We start from the raw sequence: 25148 nt of genomic DNA, 5'->3' as shown, positions 1-25148 counted from the left end.
TTGGTATAGAAATCCTAGAGGATTGGTAAATGACATCAACTGGTACCTAATAAGGCAAATGATCAGTAGTTGAAACTCGTAAAAGATCTTCTTTAATAAATGTGGGGATTCTTCGATGGTGAAGTTAGTAATTTTTTAGAGAAAGTACAATAATATTTTAGAGATATAGACTCTGAAAAATATATATGCTAAAAATATTGAGAATAAAAAAGTTGTGAACCTTTGACTAGATAAATTCATAATGTATTTATAACTCATGAATCTTATCATTTTTGTGGAAAGGAATGACTGAAGTGTAATTTTACTTGTGTGAGGTCCAAGAAGAATTATTTAGCGAGTGTTTGGCTCATACAAAGTGCCCAGGTCTATTAGAGGTGAAAATAGATCCGGGTGTGCTGCCCGGATCCAAACATGCTACACTCGAACGTGACAACTTGAGCCCATGATGGTGTTAGGATGCATACTTAACAGTTAACATACTTGGTGTTGGGTAGCACACCCAACATGGGTGTACACTCATTGAGTTGCACTGGGCATTCATGTGCCAATATTCTCGGTGTGTAAGCTCGATCTTCCACATCTTAGCCCATCTTTTAAAGTATTTATCTAGGTTTTTTTATGGGATATTTTTAGTATATTCTATTTGGATCCATTAACAAATTGATGAAGCTGGAAAAATCCTCAGTAGAATGGTTAGGGACGCTCTTCATAGATTGGTAAAATTAGATCTGAAGGACCTAGTGGACCTGACAACACCTAAAAAAAAAACACTTTAAAACTTAAGTCAGTATGGTGTTTATTCAAGTGATGAGTAAAATAAATTTTTTTTAAGTTTAAATATTCCTTAAATCTTGTTGAAATTTTAAATCCTAACAAACCTTTCATCTATAAATATAATACCTTATACATATAGATTTTTTAAAAAATATGTAAAATATTTTATATAAATATAAATATAAATTGTAGTTTTTTCATCAACCAACAAATCTGAAACAACTAATATAAAAATAATTATAGTGTACGAATACGATGAACTCAACCTGTCACTATACAAAGAGTCAATTATAAGTTTTGTGAGGGTAAGAAAATTATTGCCAAATAATTACTTCAATCCATCCTAGCAATTTTTTCTTCCAAAAATAGTGAAAAGTTAGTAACACATGTATAGTTCAAAATTTTATATTAATTTACTATAGAATTGTGTTAACAAAAAAAAAAACCATAGGATCCAATAAAAACTTGAAAAATAAAATAATATAATACAAGAAGGGGATCCAGTTGAAACTTGGGCAAAATAAGAGGAAACGGGGATGAATACCAAAACTGACTGTTGAAGTTCAAAAATAAATAAATCATCAGCAAAACAAAACGTTGTAAAGAAAAGGATTTCTTTACTTGGATAAAACATTGCCAGATCTGAAGATAAGTAGAAAATATTAATGGATATGTATTCCACACAAGCACGAGACGCATAGAGACAATCAAGGTATTATAAGTCGGAGAGAAAAGACGCAGACCAAAAAGCACTCAAAAAATGCTAAGGAATTTAGCAAGAAAAGCAGTGTCAGCTACTTCAAATCCATGGAGATCATCAAAATCAATTCAGCTTCTCCAGAAAAGAGGCTTCTGCTTAGGAGTCCTTCCAGATGGAGTAGGCAGAAACTCTGAGGCCTTTGCACAGAATTCTAAGGCCATGGAGGGTCTTATTTCTCAACTCCAATCCCATATAAATAAGGTTCATGCTCACATAGTTATATGTGGATTTATATGTGTTTGTTTGTGTTTACGTGTTGGGTTTTGAGATGGGATTGTTTTATTTTTCAAGGTTCTCGCTGGAGGAGGAGAAGAAGCTGTGAAAAGAAACAGAAAAAGGAACAAGCTTTTGCCTAGAGAAAGAATTGATAAGCTAATTGACCCTGGTTCTTCATTTCTTGAGCTCTCTCAGGTTTTCGGATTTATTCATTTGTTGATGTTTTTGTTTCATTTATATGAAATTTGAAATCTTGATGTCAATGCTTGTGAGAGACTGCTCTTGACAGAAAATGGTTAAAATAGGACCTCTGTAGTGGATCCAGAAAAATTCATGATAAAGACACAATCTTTAAGTTTCTGAAATGAGTTTTTGAATTTTAGTTTATGTAACGATGCAGATGTTAACTCTATTTATAAAATTGTTTGATACATAAAGTAGCATAATTTCTGGTGTTGCTGCTTCTTATTGCATATTTTAATGTGTTAAGCTTGCAGGCCATGAGTTGTATGGAGAAGCATTACCATCTGGTGGAATAATCACTGGAATAGGTCCGGTTCATGGGCGTCTTTGTATATTTGTGGCGAATGATCCTACTGTTAAGGGAGGAACTTATTATCCAATTACGGTGAAAAAACATCTTAGGGCACAAGAGATTGCTGCTCAATGCAAATTGCCATGCATATATCTTGTTGACAGTGGAGGAGCTTTTCTTCCAAAGCAGGCCGAGGTCTTCCCTGACAAGGATAATTTTGGTAGAATTTTCTACAATCAAGCTGTAATGTCTGCTGAAGGAATTCCTCAAATTGCTCTGGTATTAGGTTCCTGCACTGCTGGTGGTGCCTATATTCCTGCAATGGCTGATGAAAGTGTGATGGTTAAAGGAAATGCTACCATCTTTCTAGCTGGACCACCACTTGTGAAGGTCAGTTCCAAACTTCTTGTGTTCCAAATTGCTACATCCATGAACTCTACATTGCCATTGGATCTTCTGTACTGTGCATTTATGTATATGAATCAATGCACATATTTTGCTTGATACTGAAATTGGCTCTGAAGGAGAATTGTGATAGGCTGCTACAGGAGAGGAAGTCTCTGCGGAGGATTTAGGGGGTGCTTCTGTGCATTGCAAGACATCAGGGGTTTCGGATTATTTTGCTCAAGGTATGCATCATCTGTTTATGCTACCTCCTATGCCACACTTCTGCAGTTTCTGTGATCTTTTTGGAGTTTCTTGCCTGGATAAGCCTTTGTTTATGCTAACAGGATTTAGTTCATTTGTAGAATGATATCTGATGATTTTTCTGTGGAATTTAATAGAAAGTTTACTGCTGTTGAATTCATTTTTCTCCATCTTCTCGTCTCTGTCTCAGAAACTTAGTGAGTGAAATCTTTTGCCTAGCTTATGTATGGAATTATCTCTCCTTGTAGATGAATTGCATGGACTTGCACTTGGTAGGAACATCATCAAGAACTTGCACATGGCTGGGAAACAAGGGGTGATGAATGGATTGCATAATTTAAACCCTGAGTACAAGGAACCTTTATATGATGTAAAGGAGCTCCGGTCTATTGCACCAATAGACCACAAGCAAGCCTTTGATATCCGATCAGTTATTGCCCGGATTGTTGATGGAAGTGAATTTGATGAATTCAAGAAACAGTATGGAACTGTGAGGACTTTAACTTGTTTGGTTAACTTATTCATCTCCACCGTTTTATCTATGAATAACACAGTTCAAAATCACTCCTCTACAGACTCTCGTAACAGGGTTTGCTAGAATTTTTGGACAACCAGTTGGTATCCTTGGAAACAACGGGATACTCTTCAATGAATCTGCGCTTAAAGGGGCCCATTTCATTGAACTATGCACTCAACGTAATATTCCCTTGGTCTTTTTACAGAATATCACTGGATTCATGGTGTGTAAGATGGGCCACTTCTATTCAAACATTTCTTTTTTGTTTTTTGCTTTGAAATGTAAAATTGGCATGTAACCATGATATTGTTGATTTGTAGGTTGGGTCAAGGTCTGAGGCAAATGGCATCGCAAAATCTGGAGCGAAAATGGTAATGGCAGTTTCTTGTGCGAAGGTTGGTTTCTTTCGCTCATCCTAATCTTTTTTATTTTTTTTTTATCTTTACTCTCATTTAATTGCAAAGACATAAAGTTGTCTTTTACAACCATAACATCTCATGATTCACTAAGAAATTGTGGAAAAAAACTACTTACATCTGAGCTGTTGCCTATAAATACTTGCGCAGGTCCCCAAGGTGACCATCATGGTTGGTGGAAGTTTTGGTGCTGGAAATTATGCAATGTGTGGTCGTGCATATAGTCCCAACTTCTTGTTCCTTTGGCCAAATGCCAAAATATCTGTGATGGGTGGTGCTCAGGTAGCCCCTTCACTTAAAATCATCATCGCATATGATCAAGGTGTCAATAAAATTCCGTGCCATTGCTTTTATATGAACAACTAAATACATATAAAATACCATATCCAGTTATCCACGGTTAATTTATTATTATTATTATTATTGCAAAAACTACTGTTGTGCCAGCAAAGACTTATTCATATTCTATAGAATTTGAGCATTTTGGAGCCAAACACTTACCTTGACATGGAACAAAATTTAACAGGGCACACTAATTCAATTTGTTTTAAAAATGCCATGTTCACTTGTTTTGCTCAGGCTGCTAGCGTGCTGTCTCAAATCGAAACGGCAAACAAGAAAAAGCAAGGAATTCAGGTGACCTTACTTTTCTTATAAAATATTACTGAGGCCTTCACAAACTTATGGTATGCTTATCTGCATTTGGACATGCTTTGCATGGATTACAGTGGACAGAGGAGGAACAAGAAAACTTCAAGTCGAAGATCACAGAAGCATACGAGCGAGAAGGAAATTGTTATTACTCCACAGCAAGGCTCTGGGATGATGGAATCATCGATCCAGCTGACACGAGAAAAATCATTGGCTTTTGCATCTCTGCTTCCTTGAACCGTCCCTTGGAAGACACCAAATATGGTGTATTTAGAATGTAACAAATGCAACTTTTACATCAACTCCAACGATCAAAAATAATTTACCATAATTTTTCTTCTTAACTCAATAAAAGAAGTCATCGTTCAACATGGCTGATGCTCATTGACATGGTACAATACACTTCTTACATCTAAAGTTTTAGCGCGTTGTCCTTGTTTCCTCGCGACTCTGTATTTGTTTTCAGTAGAGAGAAGCGTAGCTGTGCAAAAAAATCAAATTATTCAAGTTAATTACTTAAATGAACAATACAGCTAACAAAAAGCGCCCGTGGCCTAATGGATAAGGCGTCTGACTTCTAATCAGGCGACTGTGGGTTCGAATCCCACCGGGCGTGATTTAATTATCTTTTACATTTTTCGACAACCTCAAATTAGCTCCTCAGTTGTTCAAAGTTTCTCAATGCAGTCCCTGGCTACTGATTTTCTTTCGGTGTCCGCATTTCTCCATCTCCGTCGTCTATCCTCTTAAATCTTTAATCTGTAGGCAATGTTACTCTTTTTTTCTTTTTCTTTTTTTTTCCCTAAAACAAGTGGCTTCTCAATCTCTCATGTAGGGTTAGAATGTCCTGCCTGGAGTCTCAATCATTTCATCAACAAAGCTATAATAGTCATGAAGAACAAAAACCCAGAACCGAAATTTGTTGTCTTTTGGGTTGAATTGGGACTTTCACCGCATCACACGTTACAACCAGATATTTGATCCAATATGATTTTTTTTTTTACCACGGTAGCATCCTCCATTACTTCTCTTGGTTAGAAGGAAAAAAAGATTAATGAAGATAAGTGTTCGGATTCGTTCCCACCACTCAAATAATATAAATTCAAATATGTTACTACATTTGAAAAGAATAATCTAGGAGAAGCAAATGAAAATGTGATAATTATTACACTTTTGCTTTTATAGTTGATAGTTAAAATTCGATTTTTAAAAATGAAAAGTAGAATATTTATTTGAGAGGGAGAATTGTGACTATGGTTAAAAAAACAATATAACATTTTAATCATTGTAGCTCTCTCGTCTCATGATCCACTGTGGAGTCAAATGTTCATGACTTTCGTTGTTCGAGGAATTTGATTTAGTTATTTACTGGGTGGATAAGTTTGTGTTGTGTTGTGGGGTTATATTATTTATTTTTTAAAAAAGCTAGGTCATTAATGTGTTTTTTTATAATAATTAGCTCGAAATGATTCAATTAAGTTAATAAATTTAAATATAAAATGAACTATCAAAAAGAAATAACAATAAAAAATAAATACTTATAATATTAAATATTAATAAAATAAACGATAAGATATTTTTTTATACATTAAAAATATCTAAATCTAGTTAAAAAAAATTTAACTAAGAGAAAAGGGGGCTAGGCCTTCACACCAATAGTTGCTTTATTTATCTTTGCCTTTTATATTCTTCAAAAAATAAAAAAGGGTAAAGGATAACAAGTCACATCTTAACTCTTACTTATTTTATTTAGACGATAACGATTATTTTTTAATTAAAAATATATTAAAATAATATATTTTTAATTATTTTTGATACTAGGATATTAAAATAAATTTAAAATATAAAAAAATAATTTTAAAAAATTAAAATATAAGAGAGACGCTGTTTGGAACTGCCTTTTAAAATGGTTTTCGTCGACCTAAAATTATCTCATGAAAATCCTCTCCGTGTTACTTTTTTTTTTTTGGTTGGTTTTGTCTTTCTTATCGTTATGCTTCTTTTCTGTGGGAAAAGAAATTGATAAAATTAGCCTGGGGACTATATCGACGAACTATACTAGTTAGAGACTAATGAGAGGTTTGCCCTTTTCATTTTCTTGAAAAATACATCAGGTGGGTCCCTTTCCCTGCTCCCTCGTTTAAATCACAGCGATCTGCTTAGCCGATTTCTGTTCTTCGCGTATTATAATCGTACTCATATATTCAGACTCACACGATACTCATTGCAGCAGACACTCACACCTTCTCTCCCTGTAACGAAATTTCTGTATCTGCTTTTTCTTTCATTTCTTGAAATGGCTTCAAGTGCTACTTCACTTTGCTCCCCACCACTCACGAGCTCACGCGCCGCCGTTCTCCACCAATGTCAGCAGCTGAACCCTAACAGACTCTCTTTTCCAAGCAACTTCAACACCGCTAAAAGAGCAACGAATCTCACTGTCCAACACGTGCCTCTCCCTCTCAAGGTTCTCTGCGGTCGCGGAAACCGAGGTTAAACAAAAAATAAATCCCTAAAACTTTTATTCTTTCAATTTGTTTCTCTTGATTTTTTAATTTTGTTTCTTGTCTGAGCTGTTTCATTCTTGATGTTTTACTATTATCTTCAATGGTGATCCTAGTTTCTTATTAGGGATTTGACTGGAGTTTAGGAGAATAGATAATTGTTTTTAATGATTTTCACCAGAGGGCTGGGATTTTTTTTGTACTAAAGAATCAAAGATTTGCCTCTAACTTCTTAATGTTAGTAGAAGGCTGTTCCCGATAGCAAATTTAGGTTAATCAGGAAAGAACTTGACGAGAGCTTGAGATTTCATGTTCACGTTGGAGATACAATGTAAATGAATGAAATCCCTAGAAGAGATTGAAAAGAGAAAAAAAAGGGGCAAAGAAAGAAGCAGAGTAAGAGAAACGTGGAAAAAAGCAAGAGAGAAAGAGATAGAGTTGGAGACTGAGATTCTTACGGCAGAGTATCGAATCTGAATATAGCTTCAAATGCCAGTCCCATTTTGAGAACTAGCTTTCTTCATCCGTTTTCGGTGAGAAGAGACTCAAAACTAGAGCTATCTTGAGAACTTAGAAGGAAGCATTAGATTGATACTTTTGGTTAAATATAGCAAACTGGTGATTTATGCACTGAATGCTGCTTTAGTGGATGCCCGAATTTCTTCCTATGGCTGTGAAATCAGTGTTTGTTTAGCTACTAACCAGGCCATTAAATTTTTGGAATATTGATTAGAGTGGAAGTATTTATTTATTTATTTTATCATGTATGATGAGATTGAATTTGTTTATTAGCTTTATGAAGGGAAACTAATTCCCTTTCATCGTCATCTCATGTCAAGGTTTGACGGCAAAAAACCCGGCCACTTCTGATCCAGTTTATCATAACTGATTAGTTAACATGTCTGTCAACTGAATCCTGAAAAATGGGAAAAAGTCACTGGCTTTTCAAATCATCTATTGAGCCTTGAAAAGGATTCAGAAAAAGACAATCAAATCCATTAACTGTTTTACGCGAGGCAGTGCAAGGAGTAACTCCTGATCAAACAGTAAAAGCAAGTTCCAATTGAAGTAGGAACATTACAAGGAAAATCACTCGCTATCCGTTGGTTGTTGGAGGCATCCTGAAACATCAAGGTCAAAATATGGTTCTGAAATTGAGTTCTGAAGCTATGGATGGTGCCAAAGAGAATGGTGAAGCCATACGGTAAAAGTAAACTACTTATAAAATGCAGAGGCTAATAGAGTCTTTGAGGATTTTTGTTGGTCCATGAACAGGATTCATGTGGACAAGTGGACTATCTGAAAGGATTGAGCAGAGGAAGGGCTTGATTTGAAATATGTACTTCTTGGAATAAATGGACAGGGAATTCAAGATGACATATTTTCCGTTTTGTAATCGATTTTTATTTTTCATGTTGTTAATCTTTGTTATCTTGTCCTTACCTGAATTTGGAAACTCGCTTTGTCTTTTGGCTTGAAGTTCTTCTCAGAGAGAATTTTAATCATGTTCGGATCTTCTGCATTTGTTATCCTATTTTGTACTATTTCTTGGTCTTTTCCTCCATTAGGTTGCTGCTAGTATTCTCATCGTAGCCAAGGAAGTTTTAAAAGAGGATGGCACTAAAAAGTTTGATATGGTTAAATGCCTCTGCTAGTTAGGTGGTCTGTGGTGAAGATTGGATGCTTGCTCCACAAACTTATCATGTTTTATACAAGTTGCTGGCATACAGGATGCAGATGCATATTCATGATGTGTTTTGCACAATAGCTACATTAAATATGGAAAATTGAGATTTGGCGACAATATATGCAGGTTCAAACAGATTTGTACCATCTGAATAAAGTATGTGAGTTCAAGTCTTTAGAGAAGCTGGAAACACTCTTTTTTTTTTTGTGTGTGTATGTAGAGTAGTTGCTGATCAAATCTTTCAGAGAATAGAGTTTCTCATGATAGTCTTCGGTGATCTGATATATTTTGGCTCTTTCATCTTCAGTTTTGCTCTCATTTCTGCTTGCTTTATGGTTCTCAAAATTGAGTTTTTTATTTTTTTTGCTGAGCTGTTAGTAAGGCACCTACAATATGGTCTTTTTAACCACACCTTTTGGGTTTTTTTCAGCTACAGCTGTTACTCAGGACTCTTGGGAGAATTCAATTTTGAAAAGTGATATTCCTGTTCTTGTTGAATTCTATGCAAGTTGGTGTGGGCCTTGCAGGATGGTTCATCGAGTAATTGATGAGATTGCAGCAGAGTATGATGGGAAACTCAAATGCTTTGTGCTTAACACAGACAATGACCTGCAAATTGCTGAGGACTATGAAATTAAGGCGGTACCAGTTGTTCTACTTTTCAAGAATGGAGAGAAGCGAGAGTCGGTGGTCGGTACCATGCCGAAGGAATTCTATATTGCTGCAGTTGAGAGAGTTATGCAGTCGTAAACTTGGTTCAGTGCATGACTTGAACATGCGGTACAGTCAATCAGTTGTGTTTGGTCAGGTATCATAATGCCTGGTGTTCTTGAATTGCTTTTTCAGTCATCGAGTGACATGGTGTGAATAGTGTTATAAAATTTACCCTTGCTGGTTATCTCTTTTGGACTTATGGTGGCGGACTTTGTCTCACCTTTTCTTGGTTGAGATTCTGCTGCTACCCTACCTGCTGTGAATATGTCATTGGTTTTTTTCTTGCCCATGCTGTATATCTGGGGGTTTTATGTCTATGGAAACATCAAGGATTTGACTATATTTTGAGCTTAAAACTGTACTGGCGGCTTGGCAGATCTGTTCTTTATGATCTGCTGGAGATGGATTGGAGATTTTATGGGATTCGAACTTTGCCCTATATGAAAGAAATGCTTGCATGCCTTTCCACTCTATGCTATTTACCATGGTTCTGGTTTTGTTTCAACGTTGATGCTTAGATAGAAATAGCTATTTGACTCATGTTTTTCCTTGGATCAAATATTTTTTTTCAGCAAGAAGAAGAATATACAGGCTTGGATGAAATTAAAATTAAAAATATTAAATTAAAAAAAAACAAAAAACAACCCTGAGATAATTAGAGTTAATTTGCTAAATTTATAAATTGCATCATAAATCTTATTGAATTTAATAATTTTTTATTTCTAAAATTACTAATCTTATTTTTCATTTAATTATTTGTCAACTAGGTGCATGGTTTTTTTATGTCGATAACCAAATTTGTTTCTTGAAAAAAAAATAAGGGTGGCGTGAAATAAAAAATAGCCTTTTTAAAAAAAAAATTGATAACAAAAGGACGTTTTATTTTTTAAAAAAATGTCATAAAAAAACAAATGAAAAAATGATTTATTATTTTTTTTAAATTTTAAAGGGTTAAAAATACATCAAATTAAAAAATAAGAAAAACATGTGCTAAATTAAATAATACCCTATAAAAAGACATCGTGAAAAAATTTTATTTAAAAATCTAAAATTACAAAAAATCAATGAAAAAAAAAATATTATGACTTGGTCTACATGGTCTAGTGTATTTGGGCTTAAAAAAAAATCAAGAATGTGGATTCTCTTATAGCTTATGCCCGAATGCTTGGGCAAACTTAATTTTTTATTTTTAAAGAGTCGGTGACTTATTGTCAACATTTATTTTTTTTTATAAAAAAAGGCATGTGATACATTGCTTATTCTCTTTAAATATTCTTTTTAAATTCCAGCCACCACCATGGATGGAAAATAAGGGCATATGTTTTTTTATATATAAATTATTTTTCAGTCTATTTTTTTATATTTTAAATACTCAAAAAACACTCTAGACAATTTGATAAACTCATTTATGGTCTCAAAAAATCATACAAAAAACTAGAATTAACCCGAAATAAAAAAAATCTTTTTAAGTTTATATATGTTTTTAAGGCAACTTGAAGGTGAAAAAACTCTTAAGTGAAACTCCCTTCACCAAATTGTATTTTTTTGACATCAAAATCAACCTTTTTATTTGTTGGAATATGTGTCAATGATGTATTTCTTCCTTTTCATTCCAACTAAAGATTGAAAAAATAAGAAAAATAAGGTTTTTGACCAAAATTGATTTTTTTTGAAATTTTAAAAATTGAAAGGACCTAATTTTTATAATTCAAAAAGTATGAGGATTAAATCAAATATTTTATCAAAAAGCTCAAAAAACCACCCATTTCCTTAACTTTTTTTCATTTTGATCTTTTGTTTTTAAATTTTCCTTTCCTAAACAATTTTAGCATATTTATAGGTAAAGATGATAATGAGTATATGTAGGTGCAACTTCTTGATATTTGTATATTATTTATTATTTATCAGATAAAAAATTTAGATGTTCATAAATTATTTATCAAATTTCATAAATCTAAAGGAATATCCATTATATACTATTATTTATTATTTAAAATAAGATAAAATAGTTAGTATATATATTTAAAATATGTATACGCATATTAGATGATAAAATGACATATATATATATATATATATATATATATATATATATATCTTTTTTAATAAATTATGGTATATACATATCTCAACGAACACACACATACATATATATGGTGGCCATTTTCATCGTAGCAACATACACCTATTATTGTGGATTGTAAAGTAACAATTTTGCCATTGAATAGAAAAAAAAAAAAAGGGAGCTTTAGTTAGGGGGTCATTTAGTTTTTCCATTGACCTATTGGTTATTAAAAGATTGTTTAAAGATATTTTTTATTATTATTATTTTTTTGCACGATAAAAATATAGTTTTACCCTAAAGTCAATAAATTTTAAAATTGTTGAACAATGATTTCTTCATCTTTTCACAAGCTTTAGAACAATAAAAATAATTTTTTTTTCTCTCAATGTAAAAAAAAAACTAGAGCGGTTGACAAAATGTTTTTTAGTTTTTTTCCTTTTCAGGCTACAATTATAATACTTCTTTTCCCTTAGAAAAAAGAAAGAATAAGGTATGCATTTAGGGGTGTTTTTGTCATTTCACACAAGTTTTTTTTTGTAATTTCCAGGGTTATGAGGGGGTTTTTTGGTATTTTTATGTTGATTTCTTAATTTTTAATTTTGAAAAGTTGTTGGTGCTTGCTCATGGTGTGCCACTGCGTGGATGATATTTTCACTTTTTGGATAGCACATGTGATGGTAAAATCTGGTCTTTCGCTATCTTTGAAATCGTCACCGCGTCTTTTTACTTCTGGTGTAGCTTGTGAGGGCGAATGATGAATGGTTTATCATCAATGGTCTTTTTTTATTTTTTTATTTATCTTTTTTTTCAGAGAAAGTGTATGTCTGTCTTTTTTTTTTTAATTTTAGTTTTTATATTTTTTATTGCTTATTTTTATCCTTAGCTATTTTAGGAAAGTTTTTTATGTTTTTAATTTAGTTATTAAATTACAATTTTCACATATATATATAATTTATTTCTTATTCTTTTGATTTTTTTGTTAAAATTTTACTGGTTTTTAATTTTATCATTCAATCAAAGTTTATATTGTTTTTTTTTTTTAGTTTAACCCTTTTTTTTGCTAATGTTTTTTTCTTTTCAATTTATCATTTCAATATAAATTTTGTTAATACTCTCTAATTTTTTTATTATTTAAAATTTTATTTTTATTTTTTTAATTATAATTTTTTTGCATGATTGATTGCGGAGGGGTGCGGGTAAAAAAAACCAGGGCGTGTATATAATCAGAATATCTAGAAACACTTGATGGCATCGACATTTGTGACTAGTGTCGGTTAACGAGCGAGCTTGAAATGGGAGTTTGTTCCTTTGATTTCGGGCTCAAACCATTATTTACGTTAAAAGCCCAAAATCTTGACAACTCTCTTTCTCGAACAGTTCTCCAACGTTCCAGAAGGAAAAAACAAAACAACACTCTTTCACTGTTCTACATCTACCTTAAAAATCCGAGTTTTAGTAAGAAAAATTACCCAGAAAAAGCAACAACCCCACCCATCATAAAAGAGGGAAAAAAAAGTACATACCACGAAAAAAGAAAAAGAAAAGAATAATGTTTCTTCCTTTCTTCAACTGCAGGTCTCTCTGTATTTGTAAATTAGTAATCCAATAAGAGTGATGGTCATCTTCTTCTGATCTTTCTTGGATAATAATTTATCGGATCTCCGGCCTTCTCTTTTATTCTTCAACAAGATCTCCGTTTCTCTTTGGTATCTGATGATAGCAACGTCATTTTTAAGAAAGAGTTGCTCTATGGCCTCAATATCAGGTACCTTTTCTTTTCATTTCTTAATAATTGAGTTTCATCGACGAATTAAGTTTCTCTTATCAAATTAATTGAAAATTTTTCATTTTTAGAGTTTTCCGTAGTACTTCAGTTATATATTATCAGTTTTTTTTTTTTTTTTTTTTTTTTTACAATCAGTTTAGCTTCAATTGGAATTATTAGCTTTTACTTTCTGTTGCCGTGACTTGAGTGTCCACTTTCCTATCTATTGATTGATCAGCCAGTTTATTTTTAACTATGAAATACATAATTTGGGCTTCGGAGTTAGATTTGAACTTATGAGTTTGACAGATAGACATCAGGCTTAAACTATAATCTTCAATTTAAGATTTCTTGGGCTTAGTTGCTAAATATGGAGTCTTGATCAGCTTTCTCATGAAATACAAGATACATCTATTGTCAAGTTTGGATAACCTATGGGGTTTCTAATGTCGACTCTAGTTTTTTTTAAGGGACATCCTATGTTGTTTAGTGACTTTTATCCTCTTCCTCTGGCAATCTACAGGAATCTTTTAACTTTTCGACAACATAGAAGTAATAACAATAGCATTAAAAAAAAAGTGATGGAAAATGCAAATCCATCGGCATCAATGCTTCCCTCGGATTCTCCTGAACGAATGGGAATCCATATGGCAGATTCAAACACGCAAGCTACTCAGCCTTCTGCGAACCAGCAAATTCGACCCTCTTTGGATGGTCCTGTAGCTATCCTTTGGGATATTGAGAACTGTCCTGTCCCTAGTGATGTCCGCTCTGAAGATGTGGCTGGCAATATCAGAATGGCTTTGCAGGTGCACCCTGTAATTAAAGGAGCTGTAATGATGTTTTCTGCATATGGAGATTTTAACTCCTTCCCCAGACGGCTGAGAGAAGGCTGCCAGAGAACGGGTGTTAAACTAATTGATGTTCCAAATGGTAGAAAGGATGCTGCTGACAAGGCTATCTTGGTCGACATGTTTCTCTTTGCTCTTGACAACCCCCCACCTTCCTCCATCATGCTTATCTCTGGGGATGTGGATTTCTCTCCAGCACTTCACATACTTGGTCAACGTGGATATACTGTGATTCTTGTTATCCCTTCTGGGGTTGGTGTTTCATCTGCCCTGTGCAACGCAGGCAAGTTTGTTTGGGACTGGCCTAGTGTGGCCCGTGGGGAAGGTTTTATACCCCCCTTGAAGACATTATTGCCTGCCCATCTAGGACCAGCTGACATTGCTGGGTATTCCATGGGGTGCCGTATAAATGACAGCCATGATGGCCAGAATGAAGAAGAGGCAATTGTATACAGAGGGCTCTCGCAAAGCTATTACAACTTGAGAGATTTCTCTATAGTGTCACATTCTTTATCTGAATACAACAGTAGTTCTTTGAAGAGCCTGCCTTGTTTCCCCACTAGTTCAAGGTCACAGAGTCTCCCATCTGGTCTGAATGAAGTTTCAGCTGGTCCTGCTTCTTATGATGATTATTATTCTACTATGTGGGTAAAGCCTGGGGGCATAAATAGTCTGAAAGCTCAGCTAGTGAAGTTGCTTGAAATTTCAGGAGGATGTTTGCCTCTTACCCGAGTTCCTCCTGAGTACCAGAAGATGTATGGACGGCCTCTTTGTGTTTCAGAGTATGGGGCAATGAAGCTTGTTAATCTTTTCAAGAAAATGGGTGATGCAATGGCAATAGATGGAAAGGCTCAAAAGAAGTTTGTCTATCTTAAAAACTGGAAAGCTGGTCCAAGTGCTCCTCCTATAATTCTGGCAAGGAGGGATAAGACAGGAAAGGGGCCTCAGGACGAGAGTTTGGACATTGTGACAGGTGGTGGCTCTTCAGATGAGCTCTCAGATGAAGAAAGAATGGTAAATAAGAAACAGGAGAACAGGAGGAAACAAGAGAAGACTAATTTGGGAACACCAGCTCGGTATGAAGTTGATGACCCAAACCTCGAGCAGTTCAAGTTTGAGTTGCAGGAGATTCTAGTGAGCTATTCTTCTTGGATTTTCTTGGGTTGTTTTGAGGCAATATACCAGCAACGATACAAGAAACCATTGGACTATCAAAGTCTTGGTGTGGATCAGCTAGAGCAGCTTTTTGACAAGGTGAGAGATGTCGTGGTCTTGCACGAAGAACCAGCAAGCAAGAAGAAATTCCTGGCTGCAGTTGGTGGCTAGAAGAGTTTAGAGTTGCTTGTCTTGTAGCGTGTTCACTTTACATAGAACAGATAGTTGAGGCATGCTTATCATTGCATGCTCTCTCATAGTTCTTTTTTTCATTTTTTTGCCGTCTATTTCATAAAAGATGGGAGGAAAAGGCTGGATCACATTTGTTCTTTTATAATTATGTGTCCTGCATGGATTTGAGTGTAAAGTTTTAAATTTCCACGTATGCCTTTGCCTAATTGTTGCAACTGATAAAATTACTGATGTGAGATCTGTACGTAAATTCACAGTTTCGTGCCCAGGCACTTTTTAAATGTTCTCTCTCCTACTCACTCTTGTATTACACGGTAGCTAATGAATGATTGATCTTACTAATCTATGAAAGTGAAGATACTTCTGCTTTAGCATTTTTGTATGGAGTGGGTATTCTTAAGAACCGGAACCTACACCGCTGTGATTTCAAGCCAGAACTTTTAAATGGTGGCGTCGAAGGATACCCTCTCATAAATTACAGTGATTCAAAAAAAGGGAAAAGGTGGTATAGAAGGTTTCTCAAACCAAAAAAGCATGATTTACTAGTGCCCTTGAACAATTTAATACCTTCGGTTTGCTGAAAAACAACCAGCAGAATAAAATTTGTGAAGCGTCCTTGGAGGAGTATTTTCAGGCCAATCCTTTTGGAATTGTGGAGAGGCTACACTTAGGCAGACATGCTATGTTATCATTTTATTTGGTGTAATGATCTTAGGCTAAAAACTGAAAAGGATTCTCAAATTAGATGTGCCGAGAGCAGGCGATTCAAGTCTTAGGGGATGCAATTGCAGAGACAACGGGACTCCTAACGACATGTCTTCCATTGACCTCATACCAGCTCAAAAAGCCGTAATTCCCAAAATAATCGCTCTGTGGAGTAACACTAGCAGCTTCCAAATCGATCTCCACGGTCATATTAAACTCAGCTTTGCTGTTTTTTCCTGAAAATGTAAGTGTTGTTGGTTGGACTAGAGCTTTCATACCCTGGGGAGCTGAGATCACCGCACGATAGACAGAGCTATTATCTGCTACATTTGTCAACACCCTCTTGAAGGTAGCGGTGCTCGTATTAGTGTTGTTCAAGAGAACAAGGAAAGAAGGATAATTAAGATCCAGGCTAGCATATTGACAAGTAAAATTTGAAGTCCCTGTGATGATTTGAACCTGTTGGCTTGTATAATTCATCGCACACAGGTAGTTAATGTAATCCTCTGCCACTATATCGTACACTAGGCCAGGGTCCATTGCTTTGTTGGGATTGACATGCCCCGCTCCAAAATCAAGGGGTGTCCCAGCAACTTCAGTGGTCATATCAATGATTCTACCATCTGCGTTGTCCATGACATCAGCAGTTGTCATCAGTGCTGATCGGATGGCAGCAGGACTCCAATCACGGTGGGCAGCTTTAAGCAGTGCAGCTATCCCAGCTACATGGGGGCATGACATTGATGTGCCAGAAACAAGAGCGTAATCTGTGAGCAAATAATCGTCTTCACGAATTGGTGCAAATCCTCTATTAGGAACCCAAGCAGCCAGAATATGATAACCAGGAGCCAGAATGTCAGGTTTCAGAGTCCACGGGGATCTTCGATCAGGTCCTCGAGAAGAAAAATATGCCACTTTCGGAGCTGGCTTAGTACCTAGCAATGTTAACCCGAACTTTACACTAACTGTTGCGTTTGTGGTATTCATGATATAGTTCTTGAGCAAGTTTCCGTCTTTTGTGCTCACTATCACAATCGGCATGTAGAAGTAGTCTGGGTGGAGAAATTCTGCATCGTCTTCACTGAAGATAGCCCCAGTAGCTCCAGCAATGTCTGGCCCATATCGGTCATTTTCAGACATCTGTCGAAACTGTGATGACTCATCATCATAGTCACAGAAGAGGAACTTGCCTGCAACATCGTTGGGGTCCAAGGAGTTCCAATCACAAACTTCTTTGCTTCGATTTCCAAGTCCGAAGTATACAGGAACTCGGGAAATAAACAAATTCTCAGGATAAATAGATGTTCCAGTGACGATAATTGAGCCATTTCCCAGTGTGACTTCAGCTCCAAACTGTCGGTCAATGGTTCCAGCACCAATGGTGGTGAGCCAAGGAGCTCCATTGAGCATGGTGTATCCATGAGGCCCTGAATTTCCAGCAGAACATGTAACAAATATCCCTTTCTTCAAGGCTGCAAATGCTCCAATGGCTATTGGATTCTCATAGAATGGTGTCTCAAAGAATCCCAAAGACAATGACATGATGTCCACACCATCTTCTATGGCTTGATCCATGCCAGCAAGTGTATCTGTTGCTGCAGCATCATAACCGTCACTATCGCCACTATAGAAAATCACCTTGTACATGGCAATTCTGGCCAATGGTGCCATTCCTGTTGCTGTCCCTTTCGCATAACCGAAATAATCAGCATGTTGCACCGGACTGCCACCTGCTGTTGAAGATGTGTGGCTTCCGTGGCCCATGTAATCCCTTGGAGAATCATAGTCATCTGTACTTGATATATTCAACCCTACTTGCTTCATGCCTTGGCTGAACTTGCGTGCACCAATAAGTTTTTTGTTGCAATGGGAAGTGTTAAATTCTGTTCCTGTTTCGCAGATGCCACGCCATCGCTGCGGAACTGGCGGCATGTTTTTATCATTGAAGCTCTCACTTTCAGGCCAAATTCCAGTATCAAGAACACCAATAATCACATCATCACCAAACTTGCCAGCTGGCCATGCTCCAGCACGTTTGTTTAGGCCCAGAAACTTTGGGGTGTGGGTGGTGTGGAGATGGCCTATTGATTCTGGGAAGGTAGCAACATGACCAGGCAAACTCTCCAGTTGGTCAAGGTGGGTTTGGGACAACACAGCACTGAACCCATCCATGACATGCTTGTAAGAGTAGAGATGGATAGGCGGAATGTCATCTGGCGATGACAGGGATGACAGTGTTGACACGTACCAATCATGCTGGGTGGAGAAGGTAGATGGCATCCCGGTCTTGTCCATATGGATAATGTAGGTTTTTCGGTCATTTGATGTGGAAAATGATGCGGCAATTGGGAAAAGAAGGCAGAGAGCAAAGAGAAGTTTGGGAGGAGTAAAATGACCCATTGTTAGGATCATTAACTTCTGAAGGTGGGCACTGAAGTGCTGAACATTCTAAGAATCTCATATATATACACTCATAAGCTGATCCATGGCCTAGGCATAGGTTACATCTGATTCTACGACAATCTCAAAGCGGCTACGGATAAAGTATAGAAAGAAAATACAAGTTGCCGATTGGTCTTGATATTTACTACGCCGGCAGGTCTACAAGATTAGCATTGTTTTGATCATCCAAGTGTCAGCCAATAATCGCAGATGATAGAGTTTTTGTCTTTTCTTTTCGGGCTGGATTTTCCAAAGGAAACATAGTATTTGGTTCCATGATTGGGACTCATGTCAACCACCGTCTTCATGTTCAACTTTTGGTGTTGGATATTACTATCGTTGTCTCCGTGCAAGCATAGACACGTTGAAATGCTACTAGAAAAAGCTAAACTGTCGTTGCAATAAGAAAAGAAAAGGAAAAAAAGAACAGAAGAGTTTCGACAGCATGCAATTTTCTAGTCGTCCAATTCATTCAAATCTTTGTAGTGTATCCAAAGTTCCAAGTCCCTCCTGTAATGATCAAATACAAGATAAGTCGTTGCAAAAATTCAAAGTTCGGTAGCCTACCAAAACCGAAAATATGAGCCTTTGAAGTGGTCTACATTATAACTGGAGTTGAACTTAGAAAACACACTACTTCAGTGGGATCCTCTTGTTGCCAGGGTAGTCAAGAAACGAGGTTCTTTATGAGATAGAGATGCGTGAGCTTCTAGTGGAGTAGTGGTGCCAGATTTTGATCTTTACCACCCGTTCCTAGCTTTTTCCCGTCACATTGAGAAGGGTTGGTGGATCAAAATTTTAGTGTCCTTGTGAGTTGTGTGGCACGTTTCAATTACACAAGAGGTTGAGATTTCCAGGTGGGCAATAAAGTTTCTGTGTTCCAATCCCAATAGAAAGCAGTGGCAACTCTATTTTGATGGAGAATCCCGTCTTCATGTATTAAAAGTTAAAACCTTCCACTGGGTTGTACCATTGACTCAGCAATCCACACAATCCATGTTAATGGTTGCAAAATCAAAGATTTGTTCATCGATACTGAAAGAGGAAATTTATATATTTTCCAGGTTCAATTCTTCCAGAAACTTAAAACATCAACTAAAGAAATGGATGTATAATGACTACTTTTACAATTGCCTTTTCTATCTACCTGGTGATATATGTATTCTCAAAAGACATTGACAAGCTCAACGGAATGAAATTTTAAACTCAGCAAAGATAAGCAAACATGATGACCAAGACTGATAGAAGTGCTCCAGCTGTCTAGCATACCATGATTGGTGGTTGAGGCATACGATTACAAATTATAGCCTCAAACAGAGAGAATATTGGAGGGAGATTGTGGAGAGCCAGTTTCAAGTAAAAAGCTTCTACTACAATACGACCTCGATGTGCTTGAAGAGGAAGCAAGATATCTTCCATCCCCACTGTGAAAAATAGCATCACTCTTGTGTGATTTTCCTCTGCTCGCTCTTCCTCGTCCTTCACTTCCTTCACACTCTTCATCTTCCACAGCCCGCACAAACCCGCTATGCATTGGGTCTGAACTCTCATACAAAAGTCTAAGGACTTGTTTGATCGAAGGCCTTGCCCGGCCTTCCCTCTGTGTGCACCATCTAACAATAGTCACAATAGTCTGAAGCTGGTCCATGTCAAAGGAATCCCTGATGCGTGGATCCACTAACTCAGGTAGTCTTGAATCTGATGCCATGAATATTTGAGACCACTCCACCAAATTCCTGCTCTCCTGTATTGCTCTTCTTGCAGTCACTATCTCCAGCAGTACCACACCATAGCTATATATATCACTTTTCTCGGTAAGCTCTTGAGTGACCACATACTCAGGATCCATGTAACCTGAAAATCATTGCATATTCAGGCCTCTTAGTACAGTGAAACATGAAGATATTTAAGGTTAGAACACAAATAGTTTATTCCCGAACCTGGAGTTCCACGGATATCGGTATTTACCGGTTCAAAGCATATAGAACCATCCTTTGAAGCATGGGCAAGGCCAAAATCTGCAACCTGGGAAAATAAAATAGGGTTGAAGGAGAACCTGTAAGAGATAAACCAGTGATGTGTATGGTTTTGCAGGAGTCATTCTTGCAAGGCAAAATCATTCCATCAAGATTTTTGGTGTGACATTCAAACATTTTGAAAAAATTGGGTTTTATTACAAGTAATATCATTTTCACAGTGGATAATTGAGAAATACAAAAAAGGCCATGAAAGAAAAAAAATTGCAAAAGCTACATGGTGGTAAGTCAATCCACTACCTTAGCAACAAAATTTTCATCTAGTAAAATGTTGCTCGATTTTATGTCCCTGTGGCACAGAGGTGGATCACAATAAAAGTGGAGATACTCCTGCAATTAAGAAAAGAAACGAGTAGGGAAAAATAATTCATGTGAATGAGCCAAAAGGCTGAAACAAAACAAATCTGTCCCTAAGGCAAGATACTGTTTCTGTTCATTACCAAAGCATTAGCCACGTCAATAGCAATCTGCATTCTGGTCTGCCAACTCAGAGGACTTCCAGAGGCTGCAAACAGGATGTCAAATCTTTTCAGAATACAAAGCCATCAAATAAGAGATTCTCACCAATATAAGAAAACACTCGTTTGTATAACCAACAGAATTTGAATCCATAAATCAGCCGGAGAAAAAAAAAATCTTTGTTAAATAAAGGCATGAATCGCATGTGTACATTCGCATCAAAGAGAGATATTTATCTTGTGTGCATCACTACAGAATTGTTTTCCAAAGAAATATAAAATGAAAACGAAGAGTAATGCACCATGTCTAGTGCCCTTGCAAAAAGGGTGGCGAAAATAAAGAAACGTACAATGAAGATGATCCTTTAAGCTTCCATTTGCCATATACTCGTACATGAGGAACCTGTCATTAAACAAACAAAGAGTATTTGATTTTGCTGTTACAGTAGAAATAACCCCCAAAGCCAGATGATTAGAAAAAGATTTAGGCAGAAACCTTGCAAAAAATTTTACCCTCGTGTTCAGTATATTAAACTCATGCAAAAGTAGCCATGGCACACATTGAGCACATCACATTCAAATGACCTCAATTATCTACTCGTTAATTGTTAGAAAACATTTAGTAACAAGAAACTTTGCAAAGCTGCTTTCATTAAGAGAGAGCATACAAACATTTAAATAGGCAATAGGGAAACACTCATTGAGTCTTGGTTTTATTTGTAAGATAAGACGGGGTCAATCATAATTACATGCATGCAGAATTAAACTACCTCTCATTCTTTTTTATGCAAAAGCCTCTTAGAGCAACAAGATGGCGGTGGTGCAACCTAGCAAGTAGTTCTATCTCTCTGCAGAACTCCTCTTCTACCTGCTCTGAAACCTTGTTCATCCGCTTCACTGCTGCCACTAAGCCATCACTAAATTCAGCTTTGTATACAGTTCCAAATCCTCCCTGTCCAACGATTGTGTTGAAGTTATCCGTTGCCTTCATTGTCTCCTTATAGCTGAATTTTCGTAACATTGACGCAGGCCCTGCAGATGATAACCAGCCCCGCCCAAACAACCCGAAGTTATGAACTACTAAATAAAAAAGGCAATTTTAATGAAGCCCAGCACGAAGAAAGCACATAACCAAGAAAACCCAGAGCCACACCTTCTTGAAATTTCCGTGTAGGCCTAGGAGGAGGGATCGATCTTGGAAAGGTCTTATCTATATTCTCAGATTCCTCTAGTTCTCTGCTTTTCCTACGAATAAGAACTATCAAGACTATCAGCATCACAAAGGCAACTGTTGTGACCGCAATGCCAACAACTGGAACTAATGTCAGATGGTATGGGTGGTGAGTTGATTTTAGGGGCAGTCCCAACATAACTTGGCTGGGACCAGCAGCTGTCAATGGACTTGGAGGGGCTTCAGGAGTGACTGAAGATGGAGGTGGCTCTGAAACACAAATAAAAAGTGAGGTGGATAACAGAACATAGAAGATCAACTACAAATGGAGTGATTTCCCATGATATGAGACAGTTCAGATAAAAGCACTCTGGCCAAGAAACTACAGTCAAATCATAGTAAACATATAATATCCTGTGTTTAGAAGGTGATAAACATGACAATTAATGGACGAAAGGGTCTGACTGAGACAATATATTGGGAAAAAGTTAAGCCTTTTCCAGGGTTAATCTCTATGCATCCTTCTTCTTAAAATAAATGCATTAAACTCAGTCCATTTACCCTTTTATGGGAAGTTTGTTCCCAAAGCAAACCAATTGTTGAAACTATCAAACTAACACCAATCGCTGTCAATATTTGAACTTCTACTTCAATTATTTAAGCCATTATCTTAATTTCATAAAAAGCAATATAGATTCAAATTTCAAAATGTAAAATAAACACAAGAATATACAACTAGCACCACACATACTCAACGCAAACTAGAAATCGGTAAATACAAGAAACAGAATACTCATACCTGAAGGGGTGTTGAGCCCTTGAACTCCGAAGAAACAGCTTGCAATTTCAACAGCCGAAGCATCATCAAATTGGCTTGCAAGGGCAGTGAAAGCTGCATCACGGCAGGTACTCAATGTCACATTATTATCTGTTCCCACCAGATGATGAAGGTATATAATGCCAGCATTTAAACACCTCTTGCAATCACTTTTTAATGAAAGTGGCAGTCTGCAATTTTGTGCGACACTCACAAATTTTGGAGACTCCAACATCTGAGTGATAGTTGTTCGACCCCCACACTCATAATTCACTGGAATTTTCGTCCCAAACCCACAAAAAATTGTTGCATTACTTGGAACTCCATACAGTTGCATGGTTTGAGAAATGGAGCGAAGACATATATCAGATACATTCGAGGCAACCCCTAAGTTGCTAGTTGTATTTGCATAGCGAGCAATGGAAACTGCTACAAACGCATTAATATAGCGGCAACATTGTCCTCTTTTATCTTTATTGGAGCACACAGCGGCTGCTAAGGTAAAGTTTGATCCACTCAAATCCAAGGGGCAATCTGCAGAAGTAACAGGTGTTATTATCAATCAAACAAACCATTTTTCACAAAAAATTCGTCACCAAAAACATAGACTTTTGATTGTTCACTTGGAAGCTACAAATTTCACCAATTTCTATACTAACATGACAATATATTTCCTTTTTGGTACATTGAAGTAGACAATCTCTAAATTTTATGGCATTGTGACACTATAGTTGTAATATGGTAAATAGTACTAACCCAGTTACAAACAAAATTGGTCATGAAATTCCAGAAGTCCCAAGAATTAAACACATTGCAAATGCTCATTAATGCCAAAACAAAGCAATAACAACCTAACAAAACCAATAACAACTCAAAGAATTCAAGCTAAAAACCAAAACTCTCTTCCAAGAATCCACCCTTTTCTCACAAAATAATTCCAAACCATAAAGAAAAAAACAATCAATAAAATGCAAGTAACTTCCTTTCTTACATACATATCAAAGCCTCCATCTTTCTAAAACAGAAAAGAAATATTACTTAAAAGGTAATAACCTGCCGTCGTTGAAGGCAGCTGCTTTGCAATGAATGCAAGTAAACCCAACACCAACAAGGCATGTCTATACACCATCATATTCAAGACCCAAGAAGGAAACTTCGGGGCTATAGAGAGAGAAATAGAGGGCGGCCGTCAAATACAGAAGCGGGGTATGGTATGTGAGTACATTTTAAGGGACTAAACTGTTCATTCACGGTGGAGGGAGGACTGAGTGAGGTCAGAGAGAGAGAGACTGGTGTGTGCGTACAGTGGAGTAATTGTGGCTTTTGACCATATCGGAAATGGAAAAGTCTAATTTCTAAATGTAATGCACATAAACAAGAAGTGGGTCCACGCCTCCATGGTCACACTGTTCACTTCTGGTTCTGGTTCTGGGTCTAAAGTGGTTAGTGGTTTCACCAGGGTCCAGTCACCAGCGAGCGAGCGATGAAATGGCAGGTGTTGGATGTTGGGTATAAATTAAGCTGCTTTTATTGTTTTTGTCATCACTGTGTGATTGTTTGTTTGGACCATGAGAAATGTAGTTCAATTGGAACGGGTATAAAGTGAGATTGAAGGGAGATATTGTTTTCCTCGGCTTTTCTCTTGGCAGCCTTGCCAATAGTAGCAGTTCATTTTCTTGGTATGTTCCCCTTTCACACCCGGTCTCCCAAGCCCATAGCCATGGGTTGTTTGTCCTTTTGGATACGTGTTTTGAATCGTATTGTTTTTTAATATATATCAAATCAATAAAAAATAATAATTGTTTTTAAAATCATAATCCAGCCACTAAAACAAACACTACCACCTGGAGATTTTGGAAAATAAATCATCACCCATGTCTCTTAAGATAGACCTGGCAGCACGTGGAGTATCATGTAAATGGAGACTCGTCAAACTAGGAAGCTCAAAAGGACCCACAATTTCTTCTCACAAGAACGAGCACGAAGGAGCAGGCAGCAACGGGCAATAGCCCAATTGAGCCATGTCTGCCTCTTCGGTAATGGGGCAATGGGCACTGGTCTCTTTGGAA

At 36.6% G+C, this 25148-nt stretch overlaps 5 protein-coding genes and 1 non-coding gene across 6 annotated transcripts; 4 read left to right on the top strand and 2 right to left on the bottom strand.

Moving 5' to 3' along the window:
• Positions 1–1330: 1330 nt before the first annotated feature.
• LOC133680630 (methylcrotonoyl-CoA carboxylase beta chain, mitochondrial) lies at positions 1331–4888 on the top strand. The gene is made up of 10 exons (XM_062103661.1): positions 1331–1735; positions 1826–1945; positions 2241–2675; positions 2824–2914; positions 3182–3423; positions 3509–3673; positions 3771–3845; positions 4017–4148; positions 4446–4502; positions 4595–4888. Exons 1-10 carry the CDS (start codon positions 1535–1537, stop codon positions 4796–4798), a joined length of 1722 nt encoding a protein of 573 aa, XP_061959645.1. The 5' UTR covers positions 1331–1534; the 3' UTR covers positions 4799–4888.
• Positions 4889–5060: 172 nt separating this feature from the next.
• TRNAR-UCU (transfer RNA arginine (anticodon UCU)) lies at positions 5061–5133 on the top strand. Its single transcript has one exon. It is a non-coding gene; the product is annotated as a tRNA-Arg (tRNA).
• A 1429-nt stretch (positions 5134–6562) lies between these two features.
• Positions 6563–9895, top strand: LOC133679165 (thioredoxin M3, chloroplastic). The gene is made up of 2 exons (XM_062101672.1): positions 6563–7009; positions 9139–9895. The coding sequence occupies exons 1-2, from the start codon at positions 6814–6816 to the stop codon at positions 9456–9458; spliced, it is 516 nt and encodes a 171-aa protein (XP_061957656.1). The 5' UTR covers positions 6563–6813; the 3' UTR covers positions 9459–9895.
• Positions 9896–12779: 2884 nt separating this feature from the next.
• On the top strand, positions 12780–15731 carry LOC133680379 (uncharacterized). The gene is made up of 2 exons (XM_062103294.1): positions 12780–13252; positions 13776–15731. The coding sequence occupies exon 2, from the start codon at positions 13834–13836 to the stop codon at positions 15427–15429; it is 1596 nt and encodes a 531-aa protein (XP_061959278.1). The 5' UTR covers positions 12780–13252; positions 13776–13833; the 3' UTR covers positions 15430–15731.
• Positions 15732–15880: 149 nt separating this feature from the next.
• On the bottom strand, positions 15881–18660 carry LOC133680378 (subtilisin-like protease SBT3). Its single transcript, XM_062103293.1, has one exon. The coding sequence runs from the start codon at positions 18565–18567 to the stop codon at positions 16216–16218; it is 2352 nt and encodes a 783-aa protein (XP_061959277.1). The 5' UTR covers positions 18568–18660; the 3' UTR covers positions 15881–16215.
• A 958-nt stretch (positions 18661–19618) lies between these two features.
• On the bottom strand, positions 19619–24758 carry LOC133679502 (probable receptor-like protein kinase At1g49730). Its single transcript, XM_062102111.1, has 9 exons — positions 24133–24758; positions 23062–23613; positions 22245–22532; positions 21862–22123; positions 21442–21494; positions 21074–21138; positions 20874–20963; positions 20538–20622; positions 19619–20451 (listed from the first exon to the last, which is right to left on the bottom strand). Exons 1-9 carry the CDS (start codon positions 24209–24211, stop codon positions 19907–19909), a joined length of 2019 nt encoding a protein of 672 aa, XP_061958095.1. The 5' UTR covers positions 24212–24758; the 3' UTR covers positions 19619–19906.
• Positions 24759–25148: the final 390 nt, after the last annotated feature.

Source organism: Populus nigra, chromosome 19 (genome assembly GCF_951802175.1).
Source record: "Populus nigra chromosome 19, ddPopNigr1.1, whole genome shotgun sequence".
In the NCBI taxonomy this organism is placed as follows: Eukaryota; Viridiplantae; Streptophyta; class Magnoliopsida; order Malpighiales; family Salicaceae; genus Populus; species Populus nigra.
Note: the sequence above shows the minus strand (reverse complement) of the source record. Positions and strands in the feature narration are given on the sequence as shown.